Source organism: Oryx dammah, unplaced genomic scaffold, assembly GCF_014754425.2.
Source record: "Oryx dammah isolate SB20612 unplaced genomic scaffold, SCBI_Odam_1.1 HiC_scaffold_16, whole genome shotgun sequence".
In the NCBI taxonomy this organism is placed as follows: Eukaryota; Metazoa; Chordata; class Mammalia; order Artiodactyla; family Bovidae; genus Oryx; species Oryx dammah.
The window spans coordinates 35,213,761-35,232,595 of record NW_024070200.1 but is presented as its reverse complement, the minus strand read 5'-3'; the positions used below and the strand labels follow the sequence as shown (position 1 = coordinate 35,232,595).

The window sequence follows — 18,835 nt, the reverse complement described above, 5'->3', positions numbered from 1 at the left end:
AAGTTGAAAGAGGGCTTGCTCATGGCCCTGTGCCTGCTGGGACCCTGATGTGATGCCAGGGGTCAGTGCGGGTGGTCACACATATCAGAGGCACCCAGCTAATACAGAAGACAGGCTGAGAGTAAGCACTTTGGGGAAACAGTGAGTGAGCAGTGAAGAGAAAGTTCAGGAAAAATCAAGGGATCAGAGGAGTAGTTTATTTAGCCCCTTTTATTCTGAAGTCCCTTGCCCTCTTCCTGTTACTGTCAAATGAAAGAGCCAAAGCACCTGTGTCCTGCTTGAGTGAAGAGGTAGAGGTTTATTGAAATATAAACATTCGAGAACATGTAGATAGAAAATAACCACAACATATACAGACACTTGCTGCAAGAGGACTTCTGAGGTATTCATCCACTGCCTAGGCTACCCATGTGCTATCACATGTTTTTCCTGGTTAAATACAAGACGGGGAAGGGGAGGGGACCGAGTGGCCCCGGTCAATGGCTGCCATGTGACCTCAGGGCTGCACCGTCCGGAGAGCTCTTCTTGGCCCAGGGCCCCATTCTGGGGGCACTGGCGGGCACGCCCACCCTCTGGCTTTCAGGTTGAGACCCTGCTATTGCCCCTCAGGGCAGCGAGGCCTTGGTGAGAGGGTGAGGCTGGGCAAGCTGCCCGGGGAAAGGGAGAGGATCCAACAACCAGGAAGACACAGCACATGGTCCCTGTGTCCTCCGGGTGGCAAGGGTCCATCCTTCGTGAGCAAAGTCCTGAGAAAGAGACACTGGCCCAATGTCTGTGATGCCTTCAAGTGGGCCCAGCGCCAGCCAACCAGGCTCCTCCCTGACACAGACACCAGATGCCCCTCTCTGCTCAGCCCTGTGCCAGCCTGGTGAGGCCAGGAGAGGGCCAGCCCCCAGTGGATGGGGCTGTGTGTGAGAGTGTGAGACGGTGCTGGGGGCTAAGGGAGGGAGGGGAGATGCAGTCGGTGATCTGCAGCTCACCAGGCTGAGGTATGTGATCTGTGCTCAAGTGTCTGATTTCCCTTTCCTTTCCTAGCCAGACTGAGCGTGGGGCATGTGTGGGCTTGGGTCCACCTCAGCCTCCCACCGCTACCGCCGGATAATGTCACAGTGGGCGGGGTTTTAGTGAACACTGCAGAGCCGTGTGTGAAAATCACCTCTTCTTTATGACACAGGAGCAGCCTGTTTCACCCCAGCGTCCAAGAGGAGAGACAGAGCTCTCTCAGCATCTCCTCACCCTCTGGGGCAGCTCGACCCCTGCAGGGTTCATGGCCTACATGGCCTGCACCTGCCCTGGGGTGGGAATGCTGAGTCAAGGGGAGATGCCCTGCCCCTAGCCCAGTGAGGGACTGCCCTGCTCTGGTGGGAAATGGGTCAAGGGCCATCCTGACAACCAGTGTGGTTTCAGGACCCAACCTGCGTGAGAGGGGTCCCTCCATTCCACCTCCTCCCGCCACTGTGATCCCTGAGTCATCTGTCCTGCCGCCTCCCCCTCCTCCTCACTGAGGGATCTTAGGGAAGGGCCAGAGGGGCTGGGGTACCAAACCATTTGCTCGGCTTTGGGGGACATCTGCTTTCATTTCTTTGGTGCTACAGTAACAACAATAAAAATTTAAAAGTAAAAAAAAACACAAAAGTCAGCAAACACATATAAAAAAGATTTCAGAGATGCAAATACTTCCTGAAGAATCCAACATCAACAATTACAAATCTGAGGTATTTCAATGGGCCTGACACTGGCAGGTTTGGGGATGTGGGGGCTGAGGTGGCCCCTCGCCGAGGAAAGGAGGGGCCTGAGGGACAAGCGGGCTGTTTCCTGGGAGAGCTGGCCAGCAGGGACCCATGGAGGGGGGCGGGGGGGGCGGGCATGAGGTCTGGGTGGGTCAGAAAAGGGCCAGTCGAGGGGGTGCCAGGGCCTGTTTAGGCCGCCCCCCGGGCTCTGCCTCTCCCTTGGCAGATCCCCAGCAGGCCCTGGGTCCTGAGGACTGCCCTTATCAGCCCTTGCTCGGAACCATTAAAAAGGGGTATGGGGCCCTGAGGACTGCTTCAAGCCATGAATTTGAGGGGCCCACACTCCAGGAGCCAAACATGGTAGGCAAGGTGGACTGGGAGGACCCCATCCCATGCTCAGCAGAGAAGGGCCACAGAGGTGTGCTCTCGGCTCCAAGCAGCCCCACATGGGAGTTAAAGATGGGGGAGCTGAGCAGGGAAGGAGACCAGCGACCCTGGAGTCACAGCAGAGGCAGGGGAAGAGAAATAAATTAAAGGGGAAAGGGTGTGGAGAGTCTCCAGCCCTGTGTCAGCTTACAGATTGTCGATACACTGTGCCCGGGATGGGAGGGGGCCTGGGAGCCCTGGGGGAAGCTGGACGCCCACAGACCCTGCCCAGTTCTCCAGAACAATCCCTGATTGGACAACGCTGCCCTGTCAGGCCCCTCCAGCCTCTCCCTGCCTCTAGAGTACAGCAGGACCTGATGGAGCCTGGGCAGACGGACATGTCCAAACTCTCAACATCTGGCCAAATGGTGTCTTGATGTGGGCTCCGTGAGATGAGGTAAATTCTGTGCATCAACTTCCGCCGCTCTCGAAGGAAGAGTGGGGAGTGCGGAGCTGGGTCCTGCCCCTCAGAGGGACCAGCTGGTGGAGGGCTCTGCACTGGGGGTGCCCCGGGATGAGGTAGGACTTGGTGAGCAGTGAGAACTGCTGCTGCTGCTCGAGCTGCTGCCGAGGCTCTGGGGGGCGGATCCTGTGATGAGGTGGACTGCAGGTTTCTGGGCAAACAGCACACCTGAGTGAGCGGGGGAGGGGAGAAGGCAGTGTGAGCAGATGGGGAGAGCAGAGATGGGTGCAGGGGTTCAGTCCCTCACCATCTCATGCTGCCTGACTCTGGGTGAGGCTCCAGGCGGGGAGGTGTGCTTGCTGCCGACACTGCCCTGCCAGCAGGTGCGTCTAAGCTGCTAAGGCGGGCAGTCAATTTGCTGAAAGGCCCCAAAGGCTCTAAGGGAAGTGTTCCCAGACCATGTTTAGGAAGATTAGAGATGAACCGTCAGAGAAAGGAGACTTGTGCTTAGGAAGACTGTAACGGCGGACACATTTAACTTACGCATGCATATGTGCTAAGTCGCTTCAGTGGTGTCCGACTCTTGGTGACCCTATGGCCTGTGTAGCCCACCAGGCTCCTCTGTCCATGGGATTCTCCAGGCAAGTTTACTGGAGCAGGTAGCCATGCCCTCCTCAGGGGGATCTTCCCAACCCAGGGATCGAACCTACGTTTCTTATGTCTCCTACATTGGCAGGTGGGTTCTTTAACACTAGTGCCACTGGGACCCCACTCCAGTACTCTTGCCTGGAAAATCCCATGGATGGAGGAGCCTGGTAGGATACAGTCCATGGGGTTGCTAAGAGTCGGACACGACTGAGCGACTTCACTTTCACTTTTCACTTTCATGCATTGGAGAAGGAGATGGCAACCCACTCCAGTATTCTTGCCTGGAGAATCCCAGGGATGGGGGAGCCTGGTGGGCTGCCGTCCATGGGGTCGCAGAGTCGGACACGACTGAAGCGACTTAGCAGCAGCAGCAGCGCCACTGGGAAGCCCCGATGTGGTTTACAACACAGTGTTAAAGGCGTGGATGGAGTTGGTTATGATTCCTTACACGCAATGACTTCCTTTTAATTAACGACCAACCATTGGTCATAAAAGGGTTAGACAAGGGGTCTCTATGACTCCGTCACAGGTGGAGTTAGCAGTCCTCAGTCCTCCTCATCCAGAACTACTTGACCTTTGGAACTTTGAGACAGCATGAAAGGAAGCCCCCCGGGAAGGTGTTCAGACAGGAGGGGGGCGAGGGGGCCTTGCAGGGAGCCGTGCCGAGTCTGGCTGCCAGCCTGCACCTCCCTTACCTGCGTAAGTGGTGCCGTCGATGTCCACAGACATGCTGATGCTCCCAATGCCGCTTGTGGTTGGGCTCAGTGCTGCTGCCGAGGCCTCTGCTCTGTCCTCTGCTGGGGACAAGGGAGACGGCAGGCCCGGTCAAGCCCTTGGGCAGCTCTGTCATCCCCTCCGAGGCTTGGCCACCCTCCCGGCCTGGCCACAGCAGGCTGAGGCCTCCCAGAGTTAGAAAGCACCCGTGTAACCTTCTCTCAGTGTCAGGTCTGGCAGGAGACCCAGGCTGGTCAGTATCCTATCGCTTGCTTTCTCCACTGACCCACTTCACTTCCCCAGCTCGCTCTGCTCTCAGAGGAGAGGGGTCACATTGGGAAGGAGGCTGACCTCGGCTCACAGCTGTGCACTGGTACGTTTAGTGTGATTCAACGAACCCTGAGCACCCATTATCCACCAGATGGGGGGCCAGGATGGGGGGAGGGGTCGGGGTCGGAGATCACTAAGACCAGCCCCATCCACTGAGAACTTGCCTGGCTCCCTCCTCCCCTTAATTAGACTGGGAGGTCCTCAAGGAAGGGGTCTGCCTATCCAGTCCCTGTCCTCCCTCTCCATCTGAGCCATCCACGATCTATGGAAGGCGGCAGGCACTGGCACACGAGGCCTCTGCCCGGCCCACCTGAGACTCTGTCCGTTGCTGATGTCAAGAGCCAAGAACTCTTCCAAATGAGCTGCTTCATCTATCAGCCTCGTGCACAGCCTGGCTTGTGCACGACCCGGGGCAGCTGGCCTGAGAGGGGAGTAGGGCAGAGCCCTGCTCTGGGCCACCATTTCCAGTTTCCTTGGGCTCTTCGCCAGGGAAAGTGGGACCGGAAGGGGCTGCCTGGGAATATGCACAGCTCCCTTCACACCTGATTTTCCCCCAACACAAGCCTGCTCATGTTTGTCCTGAGAGAGAGTCAAGAATGGCAAAGAAATGTGTGAGGGGGAAGGGGAGAGACAGGAATGAGGGGTGTGGGCCATGTGGCTGCAGGGATGAGAAGGTGGGGCATCTGAAAAATGTGGAGGGCAAGGGGCAGGTGTCAGTTATGCTGCCGAACTTGTATTTCCTCCTCCCTTCCCTCCTGAGGGCCACTGGCTGCCGGCCTGAGGCAGCTCTGGCCCCTTGCTGGGCCTCGGGAGTGGGGCGCAGTCTTTCTTCCAGGTGGCGGGGCAGTGGGGGAAAGGGCGAGCCCTTTACCTGCGACAGATCAAAAGGCAGGGGTGGACAGGGAAGACCCCACAACTGGCCCTGAAGGTCTCCGGCTCCTTCTCCTTGAACAACTGCTTTTCCTTTTTGCTACAGAACAGGGTGTGCCCGAGGAAGTGCAGGCACCCTGGAAAATGACCTCAGCCTGGTGAATTGAGGTCTCTGTGGCCACTGAACCCCCAGGTGACTCCCTGGTCTCTAGATCCTTTTGCAGATCGGGTGAGAGGGCTGGGGGCAGAACCTGGAGGGCCCCCACCCCAGTCCCCAGACGTGAACCCACCCTGAACGGAGCCGGGGCCTGGGGCACAGGCTGCTGCTCACCCCTGCCATTGATCCTGATCTTCATGGGCAGCTGCCGTGCCATGTTGAGCAAGTTGCGCTGGAAAGCCTGCTGCACCAGGCGCTGCTCCTCTTCTGACAGCCTGGACAGCTTCTTCTCCGGAGGCTCCCCTGACTCCAGCCGCTCCCGCAGCTGCTCCAGCGTGGCCGTCCGGGCACTGGCCTGCTGGCCAGCCAAAGTCACAGGCACAGCCGGGCGATTTGGCACGGGCACGGTGGCCACCGGGACTCCATCACCTGACAGAGGCACCAGAGCTGGACGCAGCCCACAACCCGCCCTCCCGCCTGCGCCCTGGACCCGGGGAGCCTGGGGCCCCCTCTCCCCCAGGGGCCCTGCAGACCTTTCCTGAGAGGAGCTGCCGGGGACACTCGAGAGCCGCTGGCAGTGGTGCCACCACCGGAGCCCAGCCCAAGGATGGGGAAGCGGATCTTGGGTGGGGAGAGGAGGGCAGGGGCCCCGGCGGCAGCAGTGGGTGAGTAGCCAAAGAGGGAGGAGCTGTAGCTGGGCCGCCGGCCCTCCCTCCTGTTGCCGTCAATGGCCGCCTGCAGCTCAGCAGGGGAGCTCAAGGCTTTCTTCTCGCACTCATAGGCGTAGAGATATTTCATATACCTGGATGGAGGGAAGGAAGGAAGGATCACCCAAAATGCAGTGCCAGGACCACCCAGTGTAAGCTGACGATCCTCTGCAAGGGGCCTCTGTGGGGCAGGATGAAGGAGCACAACCTGGAGAACCTGGTGAAAGAGGAGCCCTCGGGATAGCGGGACGCCCCAGCCCAGGCTCCCTAACTGCACCCAGGGCTAAGTGCGGCTGGAACTGGGGTCACGGCTCATCAGGGAAACAGCTAACATCGCTAATGTCCTGTGTCCGTCTGGCGCCTTTCCAGTGCCCTGGGAGAAAGGGGAAATGCCATGTTTTGCCATGTCTTTCTGGCTCCTCGATCTCCTAACCGTTCTGAGTCAGCTGTTCAGACAGGCGCAACTCTTCCTGTTGTGTGTAGGCCTAGAAATGCCGTCCCGCTTCGTGTGAGATGCGCCAAGAAAGCAGTTCTCTACCTAAGAACCTTGGGAGAAAGACGGCTCTGCTGGCTGTCGCTCTGTTCCCAACTTCTGCAGGAACCATGTCACTGGATAAGACCCTTCTACTTTTCAGCAAGCCCTTAACATGCCCACCCAAGCCACACACAGCTGATCTTTCTGTCTTCTTCACAGAGCAACATCCCGAGCTCCCAAAGAACAGATTGCCCTCTGGCCCCCCTTCTTCAATGCTCCCCCTGCTCCTGCCACCCTTATAATTAACTCAAATGGGTACAAAAACAGGTCACTAATCCCAGTGGAGGCCTGCCTGCTTTCCTCTGGGTAAGCTGAATGTCAAGTAAAAGGGCCAGGCTTAGAGTGGGGGTACTGTGTAGGAGAAGATGTCTTGGAAAGATTGTGGACTTCAGAGACAGAAGTCCAGGTATGAACCCCAGCCTGCTTACTAGCTGGTACGGCCCTGACCGAACGATCTAGGCTCTGAGGCTTAGTTCTTGTCATCTGGAAAACAGAGACAAAACCTACTTGGTGGGCTTGCCGGTGAAACGGAATGAATGAAATGAAACAACACGGAAAGGTGAAGCAACCCCACACAGGACACGCCTGAGAAAAGGCACTCTCAGGTTACTTAGGTGACCGAGGGATTCAGCTCAGAAAGCTCCTGGCTCTTTCAGGCATTCCGCCCGTCTTGCTCACCACACGGTGGAATTTCCTTCCTTCCTTGCCTCAAGGTTAATTCCCTCTTGCAAGCCTCAGCCGCCTTTCTGCGGGCCACTCACTGGGTCCTCAGGGTGAAGGCGGCGCTGGTGATGGACGTGGGCAGGTTCAACCCTTTGGTGATCTCTCTCCAGATCTTCTTGTTGATGATCTCCACCAGGCCCCCTTTCTCCGTCACCAGCTTATACAGCATGTACAGGTCCAGGATCTGCTTGGCCATGATGGGGATTCGGTTGATAGGGGTCCCTGCAATGGTGCAAGTAGAGAAACACAAGGATAGGTCATTTGCAGGCAGAGAAAGAAGACATCTGTGCATGCCCACCTTTTGCTGCGTTGGAAATATGTTCACAAATATGCTCAGAAGTGTAATTTGAGTCAAACTCCTAAAGCCTGGAAGCTATCAGACTAGCTGCCAGGTCTCCTCGGAAGAACAGAAAGACAGGTCCAACTCACAGGCTGCGTAGCCTTGGGTAAAACACATGGCCTCTCTGGGTCTGTTCCCTGCTGTAAATAAGAGAGCCAGACTACATGACTTCAAAGATTTTATTTTTTGCTAGCAATATGACTCCTAATGATTTGGAGATCAGTCCTGGGTATTCATTGGAAGGACTGATGTTGAAGCTGAAACTCCAATACTTTGGCCACCTGATGCGAAGAGCTGACTCATTTGAAAAGACCCAGATGTTGGGAAAGATTGAGGGCAAGAGGAGAAAGGGGACGACAGAGGATGAGATGGTTGGATGGCATCACCGACTCGATCGACATGGGTTTGGGTGGACTCTGGGAGTTGGTGATGGACAGGGAGGCTTGGCGTGCTGCGGTTCATGGGGTCACAAAGAGTTGGACACGACTGAGCGACTGAACTGAACTAAATGATTTGACAACTCAGTCCTCTAGAGCCTTCAGAAGTCATTCGGCTGCCTCCCCAGTGAACTAACTCTTTCCCGACCTCTGCACAGGGGAGGGCCGGTCCCAATGTCCACCTGGACAGCCCCTGGGCTTCTCTTCTGCAGCTCTCAGTGCCGTTTATAGCTGTGCTTTAATTTATTTGCATCTTGCCTTGTTTTCTCCTCAACTCTTCTCCTGCTGCAGGATAGAGAAATGGGTTTTTTCCCTCTCCTGTGTCTCCACCATGTCAAAGGAGCTGCTGGGCACACAGGTCTCCAAGGGGATGAAAAGCCACTCAACAGTTCTCTCCCCACTAATCACTCCACCCCCTCCCTGGCCTCTGAAAGAGGGAGGGTCAGAGCTGCTTCCGCCCCCTGGCCCCGAAGGGAAGTGACAGGAGTCAGGGACTTGATTAGGAAACCTGGCCTGGAGCAGGAAGGCCCACTAATGAGCACCCAGGGACGGCAGGGAGGGCGCGGCCAGGCTCCTTTCTTGGGCAGCCGGGATGCTCGTCAGGAGGCGTGATGGATGACTGTCATTTGGCAGCCCCGGGATTAATGATCTAGAGGTCAGAGGGGAGAATTCCAGCGGGAAGGGTCACCGTCCGGGGCACAGTATGAGACTTGTTGCCTTTTGATGGCAAGTCCTTTTACTGTACACCGGCTGCTCCTCCTCTGCCTTGCCCACCACCACCCCCACCAGACCCCCTCCCACCCCCACTCTGGCTTGCTGCGGTCTCACTGACTGCCTGGTGGACGTCAGGCCAGCTTGATTAGAGAAGGGCTGTTTGTTTCAGCTCCTGCTTCTTTCCCCTCAAGGAATGGCATTTTCATCTCAGTCCTCGCTCGCTGCCCTCGCTCTTTTTATAGGGTAATTCAAGCCAGAGTAGAGTGAAGGGTGCCACGATTATGAGGAAGAAGCAGTGTGAGCGCAAACACATGGCATTGCTGTGGTGGCCCCAGGCCGCTTTCCTCAGCGTAGGAGGGAGCTAGAGGTCTCGAAGACCTTTGTCCTGACAAAGGCCATGGAGTTAAATCCAAAGGATCACTGGTTAAATGCCAGAGGACTGCCGGCATGCTCCTAAGACACAACAGCGCACATGCTGGTTAACTTCTCCCTGTGCTGTTCTGTACATCAGACTTCATTCCTGTCCTAAGCACAGAGGTCTCACGCAACAAAACTGGTCCCCCAGCAGAACAGGGCTAAGGTCTCCCTTCTCTGCAGCTGGTCTGCCTGAGCCTTCATGGCCTTGCCTTGAGAGTCTGGGAGGACCACTTCCAAGGTTCCCTCCCATAGGACCCGGAAGCTCTCAATTCCAGAAGCTTCCAGAACATCTTTACATGTGACCCATTCACTTCCAGGTCTGATGTTCACACTCAGCTCCCCTTCATCCCCTAGGCGAGCTCCATTTTCCCATCCTTGCCTCTTCATTCAGCAATACCTTCGCTCTGAGAGATCCTGGGCAGGAACCTCAGAGCGAGACTGCTCCTCTTCTCTCTCCCCCACCTTCAGGTTGTCTTGGAGGCTCACCAATTCCTCCTCTGAGGCACCTTTCAAAGCTCGCTTGCTCTCTACAGCCATCACCCTGGGCTGGGCCCTCACTGGCTCCCCATTAGAGGCCCCAGCAGCCTTGAATCCACGCGCCCAACCTGCATGCTCCTGCCAGACAATCTGATGAAAACACCACTTTCACCCCATTACTCACTTCCTAGTTTAGACTCTTTGCGACCCCACTGACTGTAGCTGAACAGGCTCCTCTGTCCATGGAATTCTCCAGGCAAAAATACTACAGTGGGTTGCATTCCCTCCCCCAGGGGATCTTCCCAACCCAGGGATTGAACCCTGGTCTCCTGCATTTCAGGCAGCTTCTTTACCATCTAAGCCACCAGGGAAGCCCCCACTTAGAAGATTATGTATGATGTGTCTCAAGAACATTCCAATAACTTACTGTCACTCAATCAGCTGGGTGTTCTCACCCTCACCCCACAACCCAAATTCTTTTTCCTCTATTTTTTGGGTTTTATTCTTCCTCTTTATCAACTCTAAAATGATGTGCTCAAATCCTCCTTATATGGGCCTTCAATGTTCACTCTCTCCAGGAATAATTTTCTAACTACCTTGGTTCGAATATATTTCTTTCCTCTCCGAATATCTATTATAACCACTACAAGTTCCATAAATAATTACACATATTTCACTTATGCTTGTCTGGTATCCCAGGAGGATTGTAAGCTCCATGAAAGCAGGGACTGTTTTTTCCTTCATCATGTCTTGAATATTATAAAGTTTAATAAGCGAAACTACCATGCAGACTGAACAAACAACGTGCTTCTCAGAGTCAAAGCAACCAGCTCTGTGCTAACCCAACGGGGAATATTAAATGCATTTTCCCCCTGTCAGTGGTGTGGCCGCCTGGGTCTGTCACTAGCTGTAAGTGGCTAATGCTGACAGCCCTGAACAGAAGTCAGCCTCTCTTCTCGGATACTGGCAGGTTCATGAGTGTCACGACCTTTATTAAACAGACTAGGGAAGTGACGACTCTAGCGGTTCAGCCCTTGGCATCTGAGTCTTACAATAAGAGGACCAGCAGCACAGGAATGGTTGGAGAGCTGGGGATTTTGAGACGGTAAAGAAACCATGAAGTCATTCAGTGGGGCCACAGAGAAGGGGAAACAAGTGTTAAAGAGGGGAAGGTGGCTGGGTTTGAGATATACACAGAACAGGCATGGCTGAGTCAGTGACCACCAAGCTGGGCTTGCCCAGATGAGGGTGTGCTGTCCTTCAGAAATGTCTCCTTGGAGAGCCAGCTAACACATGGCTTTGGAACTCCACTTGCGAATAGCTTTCAGGGTTTATACTGTTTTCATTTGATTCTCTCCAAGGTGGTAGATCTTCAAATATAAGGGTGTGCTTTACTTTTAGAAACGGTCATTCAAGTAAAGAAGCCAGGAAAACAGGACGAAGTGAGCAGGCGGTTTATACTGACTTTGTGTGAAGATGAGGTGTGGCCATCAAGCATGACAGACTTCCTCGTGGGGCTCAAACTGCCTCTGAAGGCAACTCCCCAGGGAGGAATTACAGATTCCCTCAGAGCAGTCACTGGACTAAATGTCTAGGCATTTGAGATGGCTTCTTTCAAAGAGAGCAACATCACAGATGTGGAAATGTCATTAAATATTCGCCTCTTTATAGGCACACAGCAAGTGACTGCGTTAGGCTGGGAGTTGCTCAGGGGCATGGGAAACGGGCAGATACAGGACCTGAGAAGATGAGCTAGGAGCAAAGTGGCATTCTGAGTCCCCAGGGTGACCTCTCCCCTACAGCAGGGTTGCTCTGCCACCCAGCCCCACTCTGGGCACACGGGGGTCGTGATTTCTCTCAGCGGGGGCCCTACTGCCTGGTCAGGCACCCCAGCTCCAGGAATCGGCAGGTAAGAGGAACAGGCGTTTTCCTCCCATGGATGGCCCTCCACAAAACCCCTAAAAGTAGCGTCCAGAGCAGGTGGGCCCCTCAGTCCCACCAGAAACAAAGCTGACCGTACCCTGCAAGCCAACTTTAGATGACATCATGGCTTTCTCACATTAAGCAGCCAATCTGGACATAAAACCTGCCCTGGTTTTGATTCTTTCGACAACTAAGAGAGAAGCAGGGTCCTCAGGCTAGTCTGGCTCTGTGGTCTGCCCTGTGCTGAGTGGACCTAACAGCCATCGCCTGTGTCCCAAAGAAATTCAACTACGAAAAGAGGAGGGGAAGAGCTTTTAGCTGAGTTTCCCTCCCTGAACAAGGGAAAAAACCCAAAAACATCATACTGAGTGGTGGGGATGGGAGACTGACATATTCAGGCCTCAGTTTCCCTGTCTGGCTGAAGCAGGGAATCTGGACTAGATGACTTCCAGCTCTAAAGTCCTATGAGTCTAGGAATAAAAACTCGAAGTTCAAGTCCATAAGCAATGCCTCTTCCCGTAGCCTTGGGGGGAAGTGGGGTAGCTTCTGGCCCACCCTGTGGGCTGGATTACATCTTACTCTAAAGAGCCTCTTCACCTGAGACACAGCAGGCCTCAGTCCACAAGAAAAGCTAAAGCAACCTGCAGAGAGCCAGGAAGGAGGCCAGCAGCCACTGCAGAGCACTCTCCGTGGGTCACCAGCATTGGCCCTGCAGGGGGCCCAATCCCCGCCCCCGTTACGCCTCCCAGAGTGGGCAGGAGCACGTTGCGGGAAACCCTGTGGGCTGTCAGTCACTGCTATCAAAGCAGGCGCTTGGATTGAGGGTAATTAATCATGGTCCCTCTGACAGCAATCCAGGGCCTTATCTGTACCCCAAGAAATGCCGCTGGTCTCCAGTTCCCTCCTCAATAAAGGAGACTGACAGTTCCAACAAAGAGGCCCCTTATCAGATTTCAGCCAAGGAGCCTGAAGCAGCCCGAGGGAGATGCGGAAAAGGCTTTTATGAGGCTGGGACCCAGGGAAGCCGCTGGAGGCTCCGGGGGCTTTAACCCTGGGAGGTGGGCATGCCGCTGGGCGCTGGCCCTAGTGCTGCTGTCCGGAGCCCTCAGCGCAGATGGAGCCAAGCAAAGCCTGCTCCTGGTCCTCGGCCTCCTCCCTCGCACCGGGACTGGAAACGCAGCAGAGCAGGGACGAGGGCAGAGCGGGGAGATGGTCTCCTCGAGCATGGTGGGCATGTTAGGGGAGGGCCACTTCCTTCCCACCACAGAGAGTGGGCACGTTCCAGGGATGACCAGAAGCAATCGGGGGCAGGGACCCAGGACAGGAGGCACATGGCTGCCTTCCTGCCTACAGGAAGGGGTGAGAGCCCAGGACCTAGGGCGTGGCCCTGCCCAAGACCCTCGCTGCTTTTCCTGACTTTGAACAAGATCATTAATCATTTCCACAGCATGTCAAGAGGGCTGGGAGCCTAGAAGAGTTAAGTCCCCATTTAAGCGGGAACGCAGAGAGGCAGGCAAGCCTCCTGCTTACTCCTCTGCATATTAATTCCTACCCAGCTCTAGTCTTGCTCCCCAGGAACAAGTAGGGGAATGACTGGTGGTATTTTCCCTGTGACTCGCTCATGTAGAAAATATTTCCCACTGGGACACTAGGCAGCAGGGAGTGGTGGGGTGCCATGTGTGTGGAGCTGACTGGTCTGCAAGTCAGGGTGGAGCGAGGATGCACAGATATCCCGATACTGGACTGGGCCTACATGCACCCTTCAGCGCTCTACCACGAGCTCTCACCAAGGAGGCCTGACTGACACAGGACTTAGTGCCTAGAGCCTAGATGAATGTCTTAAGGATACAGCCCACCAGATCTTCTGCTGTGTACACCCCACTATCCATTGCTCACAGCAAAATACAGAACATCTCCAGCACTCCAGAAAACTCTTCCATTATCCTTCCCAATCAATACCCACTCACCACCCCACTCAGAGGTAACCATTATCCTGTATCACTATAGGTGATTTTCTTGAACTTTACACGAACCGAAGAATGCAGTATATATAGTTTTCTGTGAATGGCTTCTTGTGTTACACATTAGGCCTGTGAGAGCCATCCCAGCTGGGTACAACGGTAATCCATTCTTTGTTATTGCTGTGTGGTATTTACTGCACTAGAGGACTATGACACCGTTTAACTGTCCATTCTACTACTGATGGACGTTTCAGTTCTTTCCCGTTTTTGCCTATAATGAATGGTGTTGCTATGCATACTCTTGCATGTGTCTTTTAGTGAACCAGAGCTTTCATTTCCACTGGGGATACACCTGGAGGTTTAACTGCTGGGTAATAGGGTTGGCATTCATTTAGCGTTAGTAAACACCACTGAACAGATTTCCAGTAGTGATGCCCATTTATAGTCCCACCAGCAATGAGTGGAGTTCTGGAGGCACCACAATCTGAGAGGCTAACTTCAGACCCACTACCCTTCTTGATACTGTAGCTCAGACCAACCGCTTTAGGTGAAGTTTAATAGCACATGCAGTCTTGTACTCTGCTACGGCCGATAATAAAACTAGGGCTATGGTGGTGCTGTTTCCTCCCATAGAAACTACGCTCAGAAAAGAAAACTAAGGAGTTAGAAGGAGGTGGACTGTCGGGTCTCTGCTTCACCTGCTCCTGATCAACAGAAAGGCCTGAGCTGTCCAGGAGAAGGGTGGAGGGGTAACTGGGGAGAGGCCCAACAACTCAAGGCCATTCTCTTTGAGCAGTGCATGGCTATCTGAGCTTCCATTGCCCATCTGTGCCTCTAGCCTCTCAAGACCTAGTAGATGTTCCCACAGTGTAAGCGGGTCAAACTCTCACTTCAGACTTTCCCTACACCAATCCTTGGATGGTCTACTGAATACTGGCTCACTTTGGAACAAAGGAGGCCAAAGTATCAGTCCATGGAATTCTCCAGGTTAGTGGATAGCCTTTCCCTTCTCCAGGGGATCTTCCCAACCCAGGGATTGAACCCAGGTCTCCTGCATTGCAGGCAGATTCTTTACCAGTTGAGCCACAAGGGAAGCCCCAAAATACTGAAGTGGGTAGCCTATCCCTTCTCCAGCAGATCTTCCTGACCCAGGAATCGAACTGCAGTCTCCTGCATTGCAGGCAGATTCTTTACCAACTGAGTTATCAGGGAAGCCCTCAATCCAATTTTACCAAGTGCTAAAAGTACCAATCAATGATTTTGAAGGGGAAGAGGCTGAATTTAAAGATAATAATGAGTTATTCAAATTAATCATGCCTTTCAAAAACCAGGGATCTCTTCCTATTATCATGGATAACTGGTTAGTAATAAGGTATTTAAAAGTGGGGACATGGGGCTTCCCTGGTGGTCCAGTGGTTAAGAATCCACTTAGAACGCAGGGGACACAGGTTCAGTCCCTGGTCCAGGAAGATTCCACATGCCTTGGGGCAGCTACGCTGTGTGCCACGACTAATGCTGGTGCTCTAGAACCTGAGAGCCTCAACTACTGAAGCCTGTATGCCCTAAAGCATGTCTCCGCAACAAGAGAAGCCATCCTAATAAGCAGCCAGCGCACTGCAATTACAGAGCAGCCTCTGCTTGCCACAACTAGAGAAAGCCCACATGCAGCAATGAAGCTCTGGTAGAGCCGAAAAAAAAAAAAAAAAAAAAAAAGTGGGAGGGGAACTCTAGTACTAGAACATCAGCTACCATCTGGGGAGAGAAAAAGATCTGGCCTAAAACAAAGGATTAATCCTGAGACAAAGATTTGTATTTTGGACTTTCATTTGGGGATAAAGTTGGAAAATGAAGCCCCAGAGCCTATTTTATCTGACAAAGACAAACATATTTTAGTCTATCAGGAAGAGTGTCCATGGCACAGACCATTTAATGCAAGGTACAAAGAATATATGAGGAACTCCCTCCACCAAGAGGCAAAGCAATATATGTCACGAACATTTCCTTGCCTGAGATGGATAGATAAGCACACAACAGAAGGAAAAACACTCAAACTGCACTTTGAGGCAGACCAAGCCCCTTTCCCACAGTAAATTCTTTGTATATACTCATCAAAAACAGAGCCAACAGTCCATTTGGGAAAACCAAGGTCAGTGTGCAGCCTTGAACAGACTGGTGGGGGAGGGAGGGCAGTTCTCCGGTGCAGTCCTAACACAACTTGTCTTCCATGCGACCCAGCAGGCCCTCCGTCGGGTGTGCCAAGCTGGCACAGGGGCTGGAGAGATCCTCGCTTGCGGGCGCTTGGTTAGGGGGCCCCTGAAGCTGTTAGGGCTTTTCCCGTGCCCCCCTAATCCTGCCTTGACAGACGGCAGCCTCTGTGCCACCGTGATCCGTCACATCTGCCCTTCCCTGAGAGACAGGCTGTCTTACCCTGAGATGAACACTCTTCTTGCATGAAGACCTGTGCCCCATGTTTATCAGCTGGATGCTGTCAGACCCTCCCGGGCCCTGAGCTGTGCAGGTGGGCCACAGTCCCTGTGGGGCTTAGAAGGCTGAAGGAGAGCAGAGGCTTGTCCACTGCCCCAGTGGGAAGTGATGGAGCTGCTGGTGCTAGGGGGCAGTGCGGGTGAGACAAAGAATCCTGGCCTGGGGATGAGGAAACATGTGCTAAAGCGGCTCTGTGGCCTCAGGGGAGTCATTTAACCTGGGGGCTGGTTCTTCATGGCTACTGTGATAACCTTTGCTCTCTCTATCCCACAGAGGTGGAGCTATGGGGAACAGCAGATCAGATAATGGGTTGAAAGGGTTCTGTAAAGTACATAGGGTAACAATAATAAAATTAACAGCAAAATCATTTTCCTCCTCTTTGATGAAATCATACTTCTGCTTCACTGCCTGGGGAACAAGAGAACAAGCTCTTCTTCCTCAGTGACAAGGGAAGAATGTTCATAAGCCTTTGCTTATGAGACTTCCAAATCAACACCTGCCCCCTTTGCCCACAGAAATCACCCACAGTGAGTTAAATTAGTCAAAGAATTTTGTTTACAAATGTTTGGCTTTTTTCTTTTTTTTGGACAAAAGAAGGGGATTGTGTCTTACACACACACACACAAGAAGGGGATTGTATGTCTTACATACACACACACACACACACCCACCCACACCCCCCCCTCCACACACCCACCCACCCCCCAGCAACCCATCTTTCTACAGAAATGTCTGTGTGGGAAGCACAAGCAAAAGAAACTTGTTTAGTTCAGTCTGGCTTCACTCAGCAAAAGAAGAAACACATGATTCTGCAAGGAAGGGACTGAAGCATTTGGTTTGGCAGCGGGGTGGGGTTCCCTGGTGTAGTTTTTACACAACTATTTTGATAGAAAACTGCTCAAGGGGCTTTTCTTCTATTTTGGTTATGAAGGGTGGCTCATTGTTTGCTCACAGCTCAACAGACACAACCACGGACACATAATACAGAACAGAGAACTTGGAAGAAACTTCCAGATTGACTCTAACCGAAGCCTTCTCTTTTTAGAGATAAGGAAACTGTGGCCCCTGGAAGAGGAAGGGTTTGCTCAGGACGGATGCTGGCCCCAGCTTCACCTGCCTCAGTCCACAGGCCTCCCACAGGCTCCAGCAGCCGTTCTGAGGCAGGCAGGACAGGCGCCCGGCTGGGCACTGCCTCGGCCTCTTCTCAAGTGCCTTTTAGGGCAGGTTTCTCTGCTGGGGGTGGGGGGAGGGGTCACGAGGGTGCAGGTCACCCAGTCTGGCCTAGAAACCAAGGTGCCTCGAGCTGAAAGGCCCATCTGCTGCAGTCAATTCACCCAAACATGTCAACAAGCCGGAGAGACCCAGCACAAAGCAGCAGTTATGGCCAGGCCCCTCTCCCACTCCACAGCCGTTTCATCTCCTGCAGCTGCAGTCATTCGGGGCAACGGGCTGGGTGCCACCTCCCCCGGAGCCCGGTGCACTTCCTCTGTGGTATAGCTTCTGTGTCAAAGCTGCCCAGCCCACTCACGGCCCAGGTGGGCATCACTGGGCCTTTCAGATTCTGGCTGCTTTCTGGGGCTCCTCTGAAATCAACTGCTTATCCTTCATCTTACTGGAGGATGAGCTGCTGACCCACTGCCCAGGTCTATGAGGCTCTGCCTTGCACCCAGCCAGCTAACACGAGTGGGCTCCTGAGTGCCTCAGACTCAAATGTATGAATGACAAATAAATCACAAATGTCTAGGGGCCCTTGGTCTCATCATTCTGCAAAGAGAAAAGACAGCAAGCTTCATATGGTTAGAAGCACAAACTGCTTCCAGTCCCCTTGAACCACTCATTCTAAATTTAGGCCATCAGACATGAGTCTTCCAGGGAGATCACTGTGATTTTAAAGAGAACAACCTAACCTCCACAGTCTCCTTGCCTCAGTCTTCCCTCTTCAGCCCAACTACACACTGCTTGCCACAGCGAGCTTCCTGAAAGCACAGCTCTGGCGACATTCCCTGGGTGTTCCCTTCAATAACTCGGCTATGTCACAGACTGGGAGTGCTACCTTCTTGGCCAAACACAGCTCTTCACAATCTGATGCCACCTGATTCATCTAGGTCAGACAAGGGTTCTTCCAGCCCTGTCTGGACCACATATACACCACTGCATTTCTGCCTCTACTCTTGCCTTGCTGGAGCTACAGCAACTCTTGGGTCTCTACACTGCAGCCTTGGATGGGGACCAGCACCCATTCCGCTGGCCCTCAGCTACAGGCAGGAAGTTCCTCCCATTGCCAGACACAGGCCCTACCACCCTCAGGTATTGCTCTCTGAGTGGAGCTAGGATGATTTCCCTGAAGAGTTTCTCTGCAGAGGAAATTTTTGAACTTCAACTTCTTTCCTACCCTTCTGTGGCAGTGGTTCTAAACAGGGGGACACTTTTGTCCCTCCAAGGACATTTATAATATCTGCAGACATTTTTGGTTATCAAGACTGGGGAGGAGCCCCCCCACAAAGGACTATCCAGTCCCCAAAATCAATATGCTGAGGCTGAGAAACCTTATACTAGAGTAACTAACAAGTACCAAAACTGACTCGACTGTTTCCCTTCTATTGTTGACACCAGCAAACAGTGAAATACCGAACGTAAGTGCTGAAGAAAGAAAAAAGATTTACTCAGGGCCTGAATAACCGTACATAGGCAGGATCAAAGAGAGTCACTTCTGCTTTGGGTTCACTCTGGAATAGACTAGACGTAGTCTGGCAGCCCCAGTGCTGTGCAATAGCAGGACACTCAGCATAATATCCCTCCGTACTGCTGACCTCCAATCACAGGCAGCTAATTGGGGGTG

General features: G+C 53.4%; 1 protein-coding gene across 1 annotated transcript in view; it reads right to left on the bottom strand.

Annotated features, from left to right (window-relative positions):
- Positions 1-272: 272 nt before the first annotated feature.
- The window catches only part of ARID3B (AT-rich interaction domain 3B), a 47,751-nt gene continuing 29,188 nt past the window's right edge, over positions 273-18,835 (bottom strand). The window contains exons 5-9 of the mRNA XM_040257246.1: positions 7,282-7,465; positions 5,812-6,080; positions 5,453-5,707; positions 3,903-4,001; positions 273-2,787 (exon numbers count right to left, since the gene is read on the bottom strand). Coding sequence (XP_040113180.1) covers positions 2,624-2,787; positions 3,903-4,001; positions 5,453-5,707; positions 5,812-6,080; positions 7,282-7,465 — 971 coding nt within the window. The 3' untranslated portion in view covers positions 273-2,623. The remainder of the gene's footprint in view (positions 2,788-3,902; positions 4,002-5,452; positions 5,708-5,811; positions 6,081-7,281; positions 7,466-18,835) is intronic.